General features: G+C 31.9%; 1 protein-coding gene across 4 annotated transcripts; it reads right to left on the reverse strand.

The window, feature by feature from the left end:
• Positions 1 to 1598: 1598 nt before the first annotated feature.
• Positions 1599 to 8740, reverse strand: LOC110609090 (oxysterol-binding protein-related protein 1C). Of its 4 annotated transcripts, none has more exons than XM_021748427.2 (10): positions 7660 to 8740; positions 7217 to 7573; positions 5889 to 5988; positions 4556 to 5001; positions 3919 to 4074; positions 3209 to 3376; positions 2998 to 3138; positions 2467 to 2685; positions 2279 to 2392; positions 1599 to 1968 (listed from the first exon to the last, which is right to left on the reverse strand). In XM_021748427.2, the coding sequence occupies exons 1-10, from the start codon at positions 8176 to 8178 to the stop codon at positions 1801 to 1803; spliced, it is 2388 nt and encodes a 795-aa protein (XP_021604119.1). In that variant the 5' UTR covers positions 8179 to 8740; the 3' UTR covers positions 1599 to 1800. The 4 variants fall into 4 exon arrangements, with proteins under 4 accessions (XP_021604119.1, XP_021604118.1, XP_043810188.1 ...); XM_021748426.2 differs by having other exon boundaries at positions 4556 to 5004; positions 7660 to 8737; XM_043954253.1 differs by lacking the exon at positions 7660 to 8740 and having other exon boundaries at positions 7201 to 7337.
• Positions 8741 to 17005: the final 8265 nt, after the last annotated feature.

Below are 17005 nucleotides of genomic sequence, written 5' to 3' on the forward strand. Positions count from 1 at the left end.
TTATTATTTTTTAAAATTTAAGATACAATTGGCGGATACTCAATTATGTAAATGTGGAAGGTGTGGTGGTTTTGTTAAACCATAAAATTCCAAGACTGGTCTGAGAATGGGAGCTTGGGTAAGAAAACACAGTGAGAGTTGTTTCACTGTTAAAAACTGTAAAGTTTCTGGCATCATCAGAAGCTCAGGTGTCATTGGTTGTCGTTAATGGAACTGGGCTGGTATGGTCCCCAAAGGATGAGTTAAGGCATAAAACCACCAGCTTTAAGAGCAATATTTTGTCTTGTAACGAAATCAAATACAGGTACCATGATGCTGCTGAAAATATACTCCGATCAGATGGACAAACTCAATATCTTTCCTTTTTTTTTTTTTTTTGATATTTGTTTCAGGTAGATGAATATTCTCTGGCAGTTCATTTTCAATGCTGTTATTGATAGCAAAGATTTGCTTTCTACCCTTCTTTTGTTTTCTTTTTCTTTTTCCTGTGATTATTTTTATCAGGAGGGAATTACTAATTTTTGTTTTTCTTCTTCTGAATCTTCACCTTAAGATGTGTACTTGGGGGAGCTTTCTATTTCAGGTCACCATGCTCGCCTCAATTTTTTATATCTAGTGGAAAGTCATGGAATATTTTACTATCAACATATTATGTAACTTGTATCCTTTTAACCACAGGGAGCCTGAACTTAACCGAAGGGTATTTCGAGAGGGAAAGACCAAACGATCAAATAGTGATTGAAAAATTAAAATGAATAGCCTTAGATATCTGGACTCTCTGCTAGCTTGTAACGGACCTCAGCGACTATATGTCTATATCTTAGCAAGAAACATCAGCAAACTGTTGTCCGATAAGAGAGATGGGGAAACATGAGATGACATTACATGGAATTTTAAAAGAAAATTAGAAAAAAATAAGTGAAGAGTCTGCATGTTTATCCAGGAAATCCTCGCCTTTTAAAATAAAAAGATGGAGAAATAACAAGAATATGATACTCTGACGTGAGAGAAGCAGAACTGGAAACACCCATGATCTTTTTTTTGTTTTGTTTTGTATAGCTGTTAGAGAAGGATGGCTGGTTGGTTAGTTCTCTTCAAAAAGCTAGTGATTGAACGATCAAGATTGATTGGACGGCTGCATCACGCCGTGGGATATGGGGTATTGTTGGGTCACACATCCATCTAATCTTAGCATGCAAAGAGAGAAAACACAACGATATAACTTTTGCTAGCAGCAGATGGTATATCACCACCTTATATTCTTCTTCAATTCGTCATTTGTCAGAATACAAAATACCACCCCATTGCGTCATCTCACAAAACCAACCATGATTTTGTGAGCTTGCGTAATTCGTTTAAATTTTAATAAATTCCGAGAAAGTTTCTAAATTGAATTATCCTACCACACAAGGCCATAAAATCACAAATCAAATATCACACAGATAGCGTCAAGTTTATAACTTTATATGGGTCAAAAGGCATTTGCATTATCCTCTGGAATTCAAACTAGTGAGAGACGAGGAGTGCCACAAAAAGCAACACTTTTATTTCTGATCTATATGCCTCTTCACTTTTCATATTATAAATATACCTTAATATGATAACAACTTGAGGTGAATTTACTGATTATATGGGCCAGAAAAGGGTGATTCGGGAAAACAAAAGAAGAAAAAGAATATCTTTTATTACAGGATCTTAATTTACTTGCAGGGATTTCATAGAGCACCTCAACCGAACACCGGCAGTTATCCGCTATCTATCCCCAAAAAAATGGAAAAAGAATTTGATGGCAATTGAACTTTAATCAAGGAGCTGATCATTAGGAACTTGGCCAAATATATCAGGACATGACTCCCAATTTCCCTGTTGCCTGGCCTCCCAATATCCACCAATGTAACGATATGAATCACTTCCTTTATCTTTTTCAAACCATTGCGGTTTCCAACCCCTCTCTTGCATCTTCCGGGCCTAATGCAAACCCAAACAGCATGTCATCAGAATAACAAAACAAGAAATGGGCTTATGAATGGCCAGTTCACATATCATGCTGTGAATCATAGGGGGACAAGGGAATATGGGGGTGGAGGACTAGAACCAGGACTTTCCATATTGAATTTGATGTCTTTACCATTGGACTATGCCGCGCTAGGCATCATATGATATGAATTTGATTCCTAATGTATCAAACTTGGGTATATAACCTTGATTTGAGTACATTATTTTGCATCTTTATTCTCAATTGACCAATTAATTACACTCTAACGCGGGAGCAAATTACCTGTCGTTGCCGCTGCTCAAGTCGCAGTTTCTCAGAATTCGCCATCTCAAATTCACCATTTTCCAAGTACCTTTGATCTGGCCTAAGCCTAGAATCTGTAGGCGGCAGCTTTTCCTGCAGATAACAATTAGTGTCAGAAATCAATGCTCCACTGCTTAACACCTAATTTAAACAACACTCAAGCTAACCTTAAGTCCTGGGGTGAGTTCGTTCAATGTTATGGCAAAGCGGGTTAAGTTATATCTGGTGGGAAATTTGGGAGGCTTGCTTCGCTTCCAAAGCACACGGGCATCTTTTAGAGATCCCTTCACAGGGCAGTCATCATTCATGTAATGCATGCTCTCATCCCACTTTCCGAACAGAGTGGCCACTCTTTTACCCTTCCCGTCTTGAACTGTCCCATGCACCTGAAAAAGTTGAAGCAAATTATCTTTATTTACTTATTAGAACATTTGTAAACGTTTTATTTATTATAGCATCCAAAATCATTAAATTTTGGCATTTGAAAGAAAAGTTTCACCGCAAGAGTGGGAAATACAATGCCATGATGACCAATATTTCCCACAAACGACATTACGTGATATGGATAAGATACCACTTGATTGCACCATATATCTAGTACCCTTGCTTGACAAGATAAAACTGCTTGATATCTATGGATCAGAGGCACATATAGAAATCAAGGGATGTAACTACCAGTTGAGAAAGAGAGTGCACACCTGGTGAGGATTACGATCTATGATGGACTGCTCCTTGAATTTCAGTTTGCATGAATATTCACGATTTCCTTCGATTCTCATTGTACCATAGTGATCACAGTACAATTTTCCCAATATGAGATTGTATATTGATGTTGTAACCTAAAATTTAAAAAAATCAAATTTCAGATGGGAGCCTGACATTACAAAGGTATAGTCTGAATAGTCATACCTTGCTCCATTGAAAAACTTCTCCATCATCAAATTCCAAAGTCAAAACACCAACAGGATCAAGCTGAATTGAGCGACCCCAAAATTTGCTCTTTAGATTGCTATCTCCCCAAAATTTCCATCCTGTACCCTCACAATGACATGCAACAATCATGGGGTGGTGACTGACCTGACAAGAACAGTAAGCTTCTTGGCACAAGGAATTTTTGAAGAAAAACAAACTATCTTTACTAGGTAACACACCAGTGAGTCAGTATTAATGCAACAGCACATCAAGGTTTATTTCTCTGCCAAAACAGAAGACATCATCTTCTGGGGACTCCTGAGTCACATTTTTTGTTCTAGTGATTGATTGACTGCCCCAAAAATTTGTTTTTAATTATCATTTCTCCGTCTACTAAGGTTCATTATCTTAATGTTTTGTCTTCTCTAATCTCTGTTGTCTTGAATTTTTTTTTTTTTTATAGTTTGTCATTATGAAAAAAAAAAAAAAACTAACAACCATTTTCTCAATGTTTTAGAACGGAATGGTGTCTAAACAAGCTAGTAATAGTAAAAAAAAGAACTTAGCTAATCTACCTTGGTGAAAAACAAGGCATATACATCTCTCAAGACTCTCACATAACTTATCCAGGGAAAAAAAGCACCAGGGTATTGTCCAAACTTGAATCAGTTCGTCATATGTTTTTTACTATCAGGAAAAAGCTTCACCTTCTCAGAGAAAAATCGGAGGCCTTTATCTGGAAAGTCAGCCTCGTATGTTTCCCCTAATAATGGATTGAATGGCTTGCAAATTCTTCCCTCGGTTGAAGCATATCCAGATACAGCAAAAGCAGCAACATTAAGCATCCTCATAAGGCTATTACCCTGCGGCAGTTAAGAATGCAAATGTACCAAACATTTAAAACAAGAGAGAGAGAGAGAGAGAGAGAGAGAGAGAGAGAGCGGAAAAAATGAGTACTGTGATACCTTGATATTCATGAAGTACGCAAGAGAATCCCACAAGTACATACATTCTATCAAATTTAATAACAGCCCATATAGGTCGCAAGCAAGATGCATCTCACTACACATCTAATGTAACTAAAATTATGTGCAACTCAATAGAATTTAAGACATATGTATGTGCCCCAACATACATGCAAATGATACAACTTCTATATCTAAATGATGGACAATTTGAGAACCAAGTAAAATTTCATAAAAGAAACAGAACCTTGTTTAATGGAAGCAGAAGCTGTGAACTACTGATAAGTTGATGAAGCAAAGACATGCATAAAAATTAATATACTGTTTTTTGGATGAAGAACAAGAGAGGAAAATACAAATCTACTACAAGGAGACATACCCTTTTTCCCCATTCATATGCTCGGTCAAGGAGGTACGAGTATTCCAAATCTTCAAAACATTTTTGTAGAGAAGAGAGAGGTTCATTAAAGTAAACTGGAAGACAAACTTTAGTGAGGTCCTTCCCAATATTATCCTTGATCATTGACCAAAGGCTAACACCTTTTTCTTTTTCGACTGGGTCAGGTAACTTCTTACGCCGCTTAACATGAGGATAGTCTTTCCCAACAGCTCTAATGGAAGGATCAATATCATCTTCTGATTCAAGAGCATAAAGCTCATCTTCATCAGAAGAGAAAGATGTTGTCCTCAAATCAGATCCACTACTTTTGAAGGAAGATGATGATAGAAAGTCACGAGTATCGAAGAAGGTATTTTCATCATCATCAGTTTCTTCTTCTGCAGCATGAACTCCCTCATTCTCATCATCAGATTCAGTTGCACTTGCTTCTGAAAGGAAAACCAAAAATTTTAAAAACATCATCTAGGATTCTATAACATAGCCAAGATGCTAAGCATGGATAAATGGGACTACTTATATGCATGATTAACATTAAAAATGAAGGAGAATTCAATGATAAGGGGGAAAACCATTATGCAATTATCCTGTCAACAAGTAACCAGCAAGGAAACTTCAAATGTAGAGAGATGAAACAATATGCATTTTGGGTGAACACAGCATCAAGTTTAGATCTCAACACAACAAATATAGAGGGATGAAACAATATCCATCTTGAGTCAGCATGAGGTTCAGATCTTAACACAGCAACCACCTAAATCCGGTATGTCGTCTACAAATGCTCTCAGATTCCAAGTTGCACCACCTTGGACACTTCTAACAAAAGAAGTTGCAGATCCAATTAAATAGCATATACAAGCTTTAAGTTAGTTGTACTACATAACTAGGTGAATTTTTTTTTCTTTTTTTAAAGAAAAGCATGGGCTGGTTCAATCTGGCATGGGTCATTAATATTGTTTTGAAATTTTTTTAAAATTGCACCAGAATTGGTCCAGAAACGTATTGGAACATATCCATTTTGCACTGGATCTGCGTAAAACTTGGTCGAACCATGAAGCCAGCTGAATTAGCAGTTCCAGCCCAAAACTGACCCTTGGCTAGGTCTAGTGAGAACCCTAGGAAGATACCCATGTCTTTTCCACTAGTAAATTTCAGCAGGCGAACTCAATCAAGTTTGCCAAATTTCAGCAGGCAAACTCAATCAAGCTTGCTGAGCTTGTAAATTATAGGTTCACACATTTATTGAGAAGTCCATACCATAATGGAAAGTAAAATAAACACTTGCAATTAAACAATTTCACTGTAAACCACTTACCACTGGACAAGATTTGTCTTAACATAGAAGGCGCTCCTTGATCATTGAACTGTCTTTGACTCTCATCAACTACTGTATTTTCCAGGTCAACCTTTTCGGTCTACAAATACAAAATAAAAAGCAGTTTATCAGTAGAACTTGAGAGCCTATAATATAACCTTGAAGCAGAAACAGGGATACAAAAATTTACATCAGAAACTCAAATGGAATATAACTAAATTTGTACGTCAAATTGTTAATAACTTGAATTGACAGTAACTGAAATATTTACTGTGTTCTATGGGTCAACAGTTTAATTGAAGCATCACGGAACAGAGAACAGCATAAGTAATGCAAGCAACTCATTTAGACTGAAACTGCACAAGCCTGCCTTAGTTTTCTTTTTCCAAAAATTCACTATAAAGATAATGCTACTGTGCAGGAAAATGCAAATACATAATCAATCCTTATTTATTTCATATTACAAAAAGTATAGCCATTATATAGAGAACATATGCGTGCAAACTAGGTGTACCTTCTGTATCTCCCTTGTACCTCATAGTACTTGTAAAAAGCTACATAACTTGAATAATACAGAAATCACAATTTACAAGATATGTCTTATTGCTAAAGAAATTATCTAGATCAGTGAACATCAAAACAGTTACAATTATGAACTATCAGAGCAACTAATGTAGAATTTAAACACAAGGAATTTCCAACATGATGCATACGCAGGAGCATATATCTGGCATAAATGTATAACAAAGGCTACATTCAGCATTCAAAATGCTTGATAAGACCCTGATGTTCCAAGTATAAAATCTACTACATGTATATACAGACATCTCATGTTTCAGCATAAAGGGGACACCACAGGGCAACAGCAAGTTCTCAGGCTAAATCACATAATAGGCATATAAAAATTGCCTTTCCAGGCCTACAAAGAGCATAAGATAGAGAGGGGGGAGCGAAAATTACATATTTAGCCTCTAATCAAGTGGCCGCTAACAAACTCCTAAAATCAGGAAATCAAAAGTTTAACAATTATTGATAATTCATAAATATATACCAATGTTCAAAACAGCCACCTGCAAATGAATTTTCTATCTGAAAGAATCACGGATGAATTAAATAAAAAGAAACCTTCACGCATGGTCATCAAATGCAAACCAATCACAAATAACACCTCTGCCTTCTACATGTTCAATTAACTTCTATGGCCTTAAATCATATGGAATTTGCTCAATTCTGCGTAGTAGTATAAACTGTAGAAGCAGATGAAGAATAAATGATAGTGCAAGAATTCCGAATTCGAGTATGTTCTTCTTACTTTCCATTACACGTACCTCTAATTGGCGCAGGGTGTCGATGAGGAGCCACTGCTTCTGCTTAAGCAGCATAATCTGGTTTTGTAGAGATACAAATTCGCTCCTCATAATTTGCTCGCTATCCTGGATTGCCTCCTCCCTTACGCCCTCTTCCTGAAGCCGCTGCCTCAACTTCTCCGTTGAGATGGCCACGTGATCTATTGGAGCCATTAGTTCGCTGTTGGACATGCGAGGGAACATGTCCTTCACTGCCCGCAATGCCTCCATCCATTGCGAACGATCCTCCCGCGTCTCCGCTCTCAAATGGAGCCTCTTCGTGCCAGTGAATATCGAGAATCTCTTATCATCTGATCTACTCTCACGGATCGATGACACCTAAGAACATTGACCGAATTTTTATTTATTTTTAATTGAAATCCAATAAGGGGAAAATTAATTAACAAATTGAAAAATAAAAGGACCTTGAGATGGATTTCGCCGACTGGATTATGTTTGTGCTGAGTGTTACCGTTCTTATGCTTCGAAATCCTTCTCTTAGATTCTTCCCCGATAACTATGCATCCTTTCAAGATCTCTCGATTGACGATGATCTTATCAGGTCCATGAATCTTATAAAACGATAAAACACCATCCTGCAAAACGAACCATCTCGGCCTCCAGCCTTTCCCATAATTCACCCACTTATACAGAATGCCCGATATTCCATTTCCGACTAAATCATTTATCCTGACATCAAACTGCTGCTCTCTCGGCAACGACAGCGAATGAACCGACAACCGCTGGCTAGGCCGATTACTGTTGCTGATGAGGCTGCTGCTATTACTATTGATGCTGTTGTTGTGGTTCAATATATGAGTCTGGTGATTGTGATTAGCAGAAAGGGATCGGGTAATAGGGTCGGATCTAGACGTGATTGCCATGGGTAAGGACTTGGTCGAGGAATGGCCGGAGACGGTGGAAATACAACAAAGGTGATGCATAAGAGAGGGAAATTCAGAATGAACAGAGAAACAGATCCAAACGGAGCATGGTGAGAAGTATTTTCATGTTTTCTTGAGAGAAAAAAGAAACGGAAACCTGAGGAAAAGCAAAAGAAAACGGTTACATAAAAATGGCGTGAAATAGAAGGGACTATTGATTCCGTTAAAAGATTGTAGGTTGAAGAGGGCCAGAATTTCCAGAGAGAGCGTGAATTTAATAGCGATAATTTCGGACTGAGAAAGGGGAAACCAAGAGAAAGAATTCAAATCCCAACTCGGCGAAGAATTGGATTGAATTGCTTATTTGTTTTGAGAATTGGGAAGGGAAATTTTCAATTATACAAAATCGGACTGGATTTTATATAAAAGATATATACGTAAATAATGCGGGACACGGGAGGCAGTTTAAAATGCGAAGCGGTTGGTTACGCGAGTTTATGATTTGCGAGACTCTCTCTCTCTCTCGCTCTCCGTCTCTTTTTTAGTGTTTGAGAGGTTTTGTTTGTATGTGGAGGTATGCAGGTAAAAGAGGTAAGGATTCGCCGGCGGCGTATCAGGATAGTGACGTAAAGGATGCAGATGTTGAAACGTGGAAGGTATTCAGAGCGTGAGCGTGTGGTGAGAGCTTTTGACGGGAACTGGGCGATTGTAGGAGGAGGAAAGCGGTGGTCCATTCACGGAACCGGTTTAAATTTCGGTATTTTTAAATGATAAATAAGATATAAACATTTAACTATTAATAATTTATAATTTTTATAATTATAATAGATTTAAGCATTATTTAATAAAGATTTAAGCATTATTAAAAAAATTATAAAATAATAAATAAATCTATCATGTTAAATTAATATCTTTATTTTTTTTTAGCATGTTTGAAGTATTTAAAACTCATATTGAACATATTATATTGGAGAGGAAAGGAGACTTGATAATGGAAAATAAAAAATAATTTATTAATTTGCCTCAATATTCACAAATACCCTTATTGATATTTGGCAATAGAATACACAGGATGGCTAATGATGATTTCATATACTAAAAGATTTACATGCATGTCTTTGGCTAGATATGAAATGAAAGCAAATAATCTATTTTTTTAATGTTTAAAAGTTTAAAAAATTGTGCTACTCAAAATTTGACATGTCCCCTAAGATTGTATTTATTTATTTAAAAAATTAATACAAGGATAATAATTATATTATTTTTTAATTCTCAAATCCTACATATTATACTTAAAATATATTCTACATACGACCAATTATTTTATAAATACAATGATTAATTTTTTTTTAATTATTAAATTATCGATTATTTGATCTCTCAAAATAATCCTCTCAATTATTCATGTTTTATATAAAAAGCTACACATTGTAATTTTTTTAAAGTTTTTTTTTTTTGAATAATGAATATTTTTCTATTCAAATTTTATATGATTTATCCATGTCAGCTTGTGACTCATTAATAAAGTGTGTGTATATATTGGATTCCCAATTAATAGCGTGTATCTTACTTTGCACATATTTAATGAAAAAACTAATATGAATATATTAATTTTCATAAACCAATTTAATAACTACATTATATTTATTTTAAATATTTAAATTTTCATGTTATATAATATTCGCTTAACATAGAATATAATTTGTTATTATAAAATAAAAATTATGTGGCAATAATTTAATAAGCGGAAAACATGATCCCACTTAAAAATGAGAGATACAAATATTTTAACATTCGATTTACTATCAAGACTCGTCCTCTTAAATAAACCGAATCTTAACACATAATTACCATTATCAAGTATACTCACAACTTGCATGTAATCGCAGAATTATCAATTTATTAGCTGCGATATCCTTTATCAAGTTATCGATATTATTATTAGACTTTCAAACAGTATTATACTAATTTTTATTTTTTTTACGGTATAAAAAATAAACGATCACAAAAGATAAAAGTATTTTATCTCTAATACTATTAAAACTCTAAATAGTTTATTATATTCTTTTTATTTTTCAAGATACTGATTTAAATATCAGAATGACTGCCATAAGCATTCACTGCTTTATGTTTATCTCTTATAAATTTTAGTCAATCATAACACAGTTTTATTCTGATTATGTGATTATCTAATCTTAGCAATATAATATTTATTTAAATATTTTTTAATTAATTTTTAAAAAATAATTATTATAAAAAGAAACAATTAATATCAGGTTAATTCATGTATATTTAAAAATTATTCAAGTAACGGTAGATTTCAAAATTAAATAAAAGTAATTTAATAAAATATTTGAATTAAATAAATTTATAAGTTAAATACTTATAAACATTAAAATGATAAGTTGTTCTTCCCTTTATTTAGATGATATTCTAGTCATTTTAAAAATTATTAATAGTTTAAATTAATATACAGACTATATAATAAATATTTTTAAAAATATATAAACTAAATAGTTAACTTGATATAAACTAATTAATATATTTTAAAATAAAAGAAAATAATTAATTAATTTTATTAAATTGCATAAAGTAAATGATAAATTTTTTTCCTTTTTAAATTTTACAAATAAATATATTAAAAATAACTTAGTTTCACGCACTCTCGTTATAGTTATGTTGACTCTTCAACACAGCCACCTTTGACTCCAATCTCATTAAAGCCTTGAATGCGTGTGGTTCCAGATTTTGTGAAACGCACAAATTATTTTGATTTTCTTTGGCATCGATAAAAAAATACTTTATTTATTTTTAATTAAAAAAATATTTATCGTTAATTAATTTTTTTAAATATAAATAAAGACTTTTTATATATATATATATTTAATTGAAGGCATCTCAATTAGCTAATTTTAGGAATATTTTTGTCCTAATTAAGTCATAAAGCTTCATTTGATAAACATTGTACATGAATTATAAGCTTTACGTGTTTCTCCTCCATTAAGATTTGTCAACGTTGCTTTTTCTTTTTTTAATTTTTTTAACCAAAAGAGAAAAAAAAAGAAAAGAAGATTTGTTTATGGTTTAGACAAGGCTGCTTTTTCTTATACTGCAAGCTGCCATCTGACTTTCATGCACTTTCCTTTTGGTTTACTTCAGTTTTTAGCTTTTCCCCCCCTTTTCCCTTCATTAGTATACTTTACAATATAAAATAATATTCTTAATTTCTTAAAAAAAAATAATATTCTTAATTTTTTTTAATAAATCTTAATTTATTTATTGATTAGCAAACTAATTAAAAAAGAGTACGTCAATACATTATTATCTAGACGATTGCATTAAAATGACAACAATTTTTTTTTTATTTTTTTAAAAAGAATTGAATTTTTTATTTCAAATAAAAAGAATTATTTAAAAAAATAAAATAAATTATTAAAAATTTTTTAATCTCAAACAGATAAAAAAAAAAAAAAATAATGATGTTACTGTCAATTTCGAATGTTGTTTAAAAAAAATCCGAAAATGCCTTAAAATATAAATGTAATTTATTTTGCAGCCAAAAGAGTTGCATTGCTCTTTTTGTTGATGGATGGATTGGATTAGCTGATCTTATTGCTATTACTACTATTAATATATACATAAAATTAAATTCTGTAATTAATATAGTAATTTGTTTTTTTAAACAAGGAAAGGCTAAACGTAACCATATACTTCAAATTTGCTTTGCGGCCATCAAAATCAAAGAAATGGCTACTAAGAATTTGGAATCCTAACCTTTCAATATGCCTTATGCCAGTTGGATTTTCCTTTCCCTCTCTCTTTTTTTCTTTTTTAATAATAATAATAATAATAATAATAAAATTTTTGTTTGCTTTTTGTCTTTTCAGAATAAGCATAAAATAAAGAATATGGAATCTCCCCTTCACAAGATCCTAAATCATATCATATTTCTTTCATCCATACACCAAAACGCCTTTGTTTTTTATGAAAAATATTTTTTTAATAATATAATTTATTTTTAATTATTTAATTTTAATTAAAATAAAATATATTAATATATTTATACATAAAGGGTTAATAAAATTAAAAAAATATTTTTTTTAAAATAATTTAAATTTTTTTAATTCAATACATAATAAATTTTAATTAATTTATCCGATGATAATTTTAGTGTCAACCAATTCAATTTTAGTTTTGGAAGATTTTCGCCCCTTTTTAACTGATCAAGTCTATATTAATGCGTTAACCAATTTGGAAAAAAATATAAATTAATATTAATTTTAATATTAAAATAATTAAAAATACTTCTACATAATAAATCGAGATAAAATTATTTACAAATATGAGTCATAATGTCATTTTGTTAAAATAAATTTCATATTTACTTAAATAAATATATATAAAAATTAGTAAAAAATAAATATATAAAAATAATAACAGGCGTAGGAAGTAGTCAAGGAGACTATCCTTGTTGGACGTTTTAAAATGGAACACGTTTCGATAAATCACTTTCGGATGGGTACGTGTCACGGATAATCCAGATAAACAGGAAGACAGACAACACTGCTTGTTAAGGTGTGCCAGAAACCAGAGGATCACGGAAACACACCCAATAAACCAATAGTTTGACCAAACTTGGTCAAAATTTTTTGCTGCGCAACACGCGGCTGTCGTTCGTTAGTCGTTATCGTATCTGAAACCGTCCTCGTGAACAGTTACAGAAGCAGTCGTCAATTCTGCTCCTCTATAGTTTAGGTGCTCTTGGGTCGTACCTTTGCCATCACCGCCGTTCAAATACCTATTCATTTATCATCTGCCGTCAATCTTTTGTCAGCATTAACTTGCTGACGTGGCTTGTCGACCCAGCCTAGGCTGCTTTGAGATGTCAGATGCCTATCTTATAACTTTTGTCAAATAATTACGTCTACTGTGTAAATTTAAATCATTTTAAATATTTAGAATATTATTGACTACACTACAATTTAGTCATTATAGTTTAATGGAACATATATACTAGTACTTATATTTTTTTAAAAAAATAATTACTTAATATTATAATTTTAAAAAAATAATAAATTAGCTCTTACTATAAAAAATATAGTTAAATCACTCTTAATTTTAGAAGCTAATTTATTATATGTATTTAAATTATATGAATTAAATTATTTAAATATATGAATTTCTTTTCAATTACTCGTATTTCCATCCATTTAGCTTTTAATGAATTTAAAAATATAAAAAATTCATCCATTAATAATGCCAACATATACTATAAAAAGAAAATAGTCTAGCAACAGAATAATCCCTTATTTTATGTTAATAACAGTTTTGTGAACTTTTTTTCAATTGAACTGTAAAAGAAGAAGAAAAAGTTTCCAACAAAGTTTCAATATATGTATATATGTGTAGTCTAATAATTTAGAAAATGCATTAACTGAATCAGTGGTTGAATATAAAAACTTCATCATTGCTACTATAAACCTCTAATCTAAACATTCCATCACATTACAAGCTACACAAGTATGCTAGTGCCATAGTCATATTAGTGAGGACACAATTCTCAACTACATGCACTTGTAGGCTTAATGTGATGTTAAGGGCATTGAAATAAATTTGAAAGATCTCAACTTTTATTTCTTTAATCCCCTATTCCCTTATAAATTTAAGATATATCTATATTTTACTCCTCAGGCTTAACCAAATGGAATTATTCAATATTGAATTCCAACTATGAGACATAATTTTTCATTAGTTGGTGTCAACTAAGTGTAGTTTGAATCCACCAACATCAACTTAATCTTCGCATAATTCGTACTTGTGAGCACGCAAATCCAAGGATATGAAGACAGAGAAGCCTTCGTTTGTCCTTTTTATTTTTTGTGGGTTTTTTGAGACTGGTTTGCCGACTATGACATCTATATCGCATTAAAAAAAATCCAAAGGATTATGAATAAATTTGATCTTTATTTCCCTCAATGTATGCTCTCAATGGACTACAGTTAGCAAATCAGGGGGCCGCGTAAAATTTGAATAAAAAAGGTTAAAAAGGCAGAATAATCTTCAACTAAACTGTAGTTTTATAAACTGGGCACCTTACCTTGTAGAATTTGCTTGGTTGCTATTCGATCAAAGCACAGCTAATGGCATATTTGTTTTGTGTTTCGTCTTAAACCCATCACGTTGATCCTCTTTCTCACACCAAAGATACCCACATCGGTCCCCCATTCGGGCTGGCCATGTGATTATCCAAAGGATGTCTTTGACTCATCTTATTATTATTCCTTTCTTATTCTTCAATTTATTACGTTTGTGCTCTTCACCTACATTATCTCAACGTGAATTCCTCAACCTTTTTCCTTTCCATCATCATCATCATCTTATCCTTTTCCCATTTCTTTATGTTGAGACTCTGTTCCTATTATTACCTCAATTGGTTGAATGTATGTTACATCATTTACGTAGTTACTATTAATACATTGAATATTCCTTTAAAAGATGTTCTATATATTCCTTTAAAAAAATGTCCTATAAACTAAATTCATAACTTATTAAACATCTAAATTTATAAAAATTATAATAAATAAACACAAAATACCATATTATAAATAATTTATTGAAAGAAAAAATAAAATTAATCATGTATATTGTTAACTTCACTCTAAAGTTTGTTGACTTTGCTTTAATATTTTTATAAATTAATAAAATTAGTTGAGAATAACATTATCATTTTATGAAAATATAATGCATTAATAAAATCTATAATACAATTAATAGTAAATGGAAGTATTTTTGGCAAGTTATGAATGAAATGATTAATTTGTTTTTAACTGTTATGATTTTTGTAAATATAAATATTACAATTTTAATAAATTAATTTCAAATAATATAAGTGTAAATATATACTTTTCTAAAAAATAAATTATTACCGAATCCTTAATTTTATGATAAAAATGAAACTCTTTAATTTTTTTATCACTTAATTAATTTATTTTAATCTTAATTAGAAAAATTAAATAGTATGAATAGTTAAATTTCAGAGACTAAATAATATAAATCGTTAAAATATAATGACTACATAATATCACAATTCATTATTGAAATGAAGTTAACTAATATAGTTTTTATAGCAAAACTACCAAAAAAAAAATTGATTTTGTAAAATGTAAAATAGTTTAATTGCTTTATTTAAGAATCATGATAAAATACTAACAAATAAAATATTTTAATTTTTAATTGATTGGAAATATAGATTAACTTACACTGTGAAAGGTAAAAACTTTTTCCAAATAATATATGGTATAACTAGTCTTTAATTAGTTCTTCCTCGTGGGAATAAGATAGACATTTTTTAAAAAAAAAGACCTCTTCATGATAAAGCTGCAGTGTAGTTATTGGCTTAATTGAATTTCGATTGGGCTCATAAAAATTAAAACTTCCAAATAATGCTACAGTAGATCCATTCCATCCACATAACTCTCTCTAAATCATGCGTATAAATATCAGTTGAACTTCAAATTTGTAAATCCAAAGGAACAAAAAACTCTAATATCAAAACCATTGCTTGCTTAATCAAGTGGGACACGGTAAAAGGTTAAAAGGACAGATCTTTGTTGAATCTAGGCGAAGATTTACTTGTCTCACCATCATAGCTACAGACAATAATCAGACATTTTTTGTACAGCACCCCGAAACTATAAAGAATATCACATTTGTATTATAATAACAACAACAGCATGATATCCCTAACGTCTCTGCAAATAGACACAGCACATGCAAGACAAACCTATAATGGACAAAAGCTGCAAGTTGACGCGTTTGGCATACTGGGAGGGACCCTAAACTAGGAAAAGGAACCTAAAAAAGTTTTAATAGAATGACAAATAAATTGAATGTATGAAACTTCTCACCCTCGAGTTGCTTTGGAGCCTTTTGAGGAAGAATGACTTTAGATGTATTATACTTGCAAGGGAAATTCTTAATTATACTTCCGAGGGAAATTCTTAGGGACATCCAATTCACCGTAAATTTAAAATGTATTCAATTAGATTCCATCTTTTTTTTAGATCCACCATAGACCTATAGACCTAAGACGCATTGAAGTAAATTCCGTCTTTTTTTAGAACCCATTTGTTTGTATCTTGATCTGTGATGATTAGATCTAGATAAGTATCTCCCATACTTTCAAATTATTACGAAGACAATATTTGCAAGTTGGACTCGAATGGGTGAGAAAATCCAATAATATAATTATCAAAGTTAAAACCTACGTAGAAAGTAGTCCTTAAGAGGATTAGGGTGTGGGTCTTTTTCTTTTCCTTTCAAACGCATAACATAGTCACGGAAAACAATTATGCACAGAGAGAGGAAAGCGAAAGAAAAAGGAACAACAGCCCCCACAAATCATACAAGATAGAACATACCAGTGATTTGGACTGCTCCGTAGTCAAGATAACAAGATATCCACTGTGATAATTGGCCTTGGGAAAAGAATCTCCACCCTGCACGTTTCAGCCAATCAACAGTAGTAAAGGTAATGTAACAATGACAAAACCTTAAACTATGTTCTTTTGAGACCTGGGTCATGATAGGTTCAATGGAGCCAGCTACCAATTAAAGTAAGCATATCTTTCAACAATGGCCCTTGAGGCTTCAACCAACCATAATGATGTAGACTTTGAACCATAATCGATAATACAGCTGCTTATTTTGTATCCTTCCATACATGTCAAAGAAGATACCAAATTTCCAACAAATGATTGATTAATTGATAGATCTTGACTCAACTAACACAAAGTAATTCATGTGACACCCCCCACCCCATAAAAAAAATGGATTTCAGTTTGCAACGCTACAAAATTGTTGCACGATGGCCATAGTTTACACAATC

The sequence above is a fragment of the Manihot esculenta genome, chromosome 2 (assembly GCF_001659605.2).
Source record: "Manihot esculenta cultivar AM560-2 chromosome 2, M.esculenta_v8, whole genome shotgun sequence".
Lineage (NCBI taxonomy): Eukaryota > Viridiplantae > Streptophyta > Magnoliopsida > Malpighiales > Euphorbiaceae > Manihot > Manihot esculenta.

Coding starts and splice junctions, on each gene's coding strand:
- LOC110609090 (XM_021748426.2), bottom strand. CDS start 8,178: ATGCATCACCTTTGTTGTATTTCCACCGTCTCCGGCCATTCCTCGACC. Junction 4,075..4,555: donor CATATGAATGGGGAAAAAGG/GTATGTCTCCTT, acceptor TAACTGCCGCAG/GGTAATAGCCTTATGAGGAT. Junction 3,139..3,208: donor AAGTTTTTCAATGGAGCAAG/GTATGACTATTC, acceptor TTTAAATTTTAG/GTTACAACATCAATATACAA.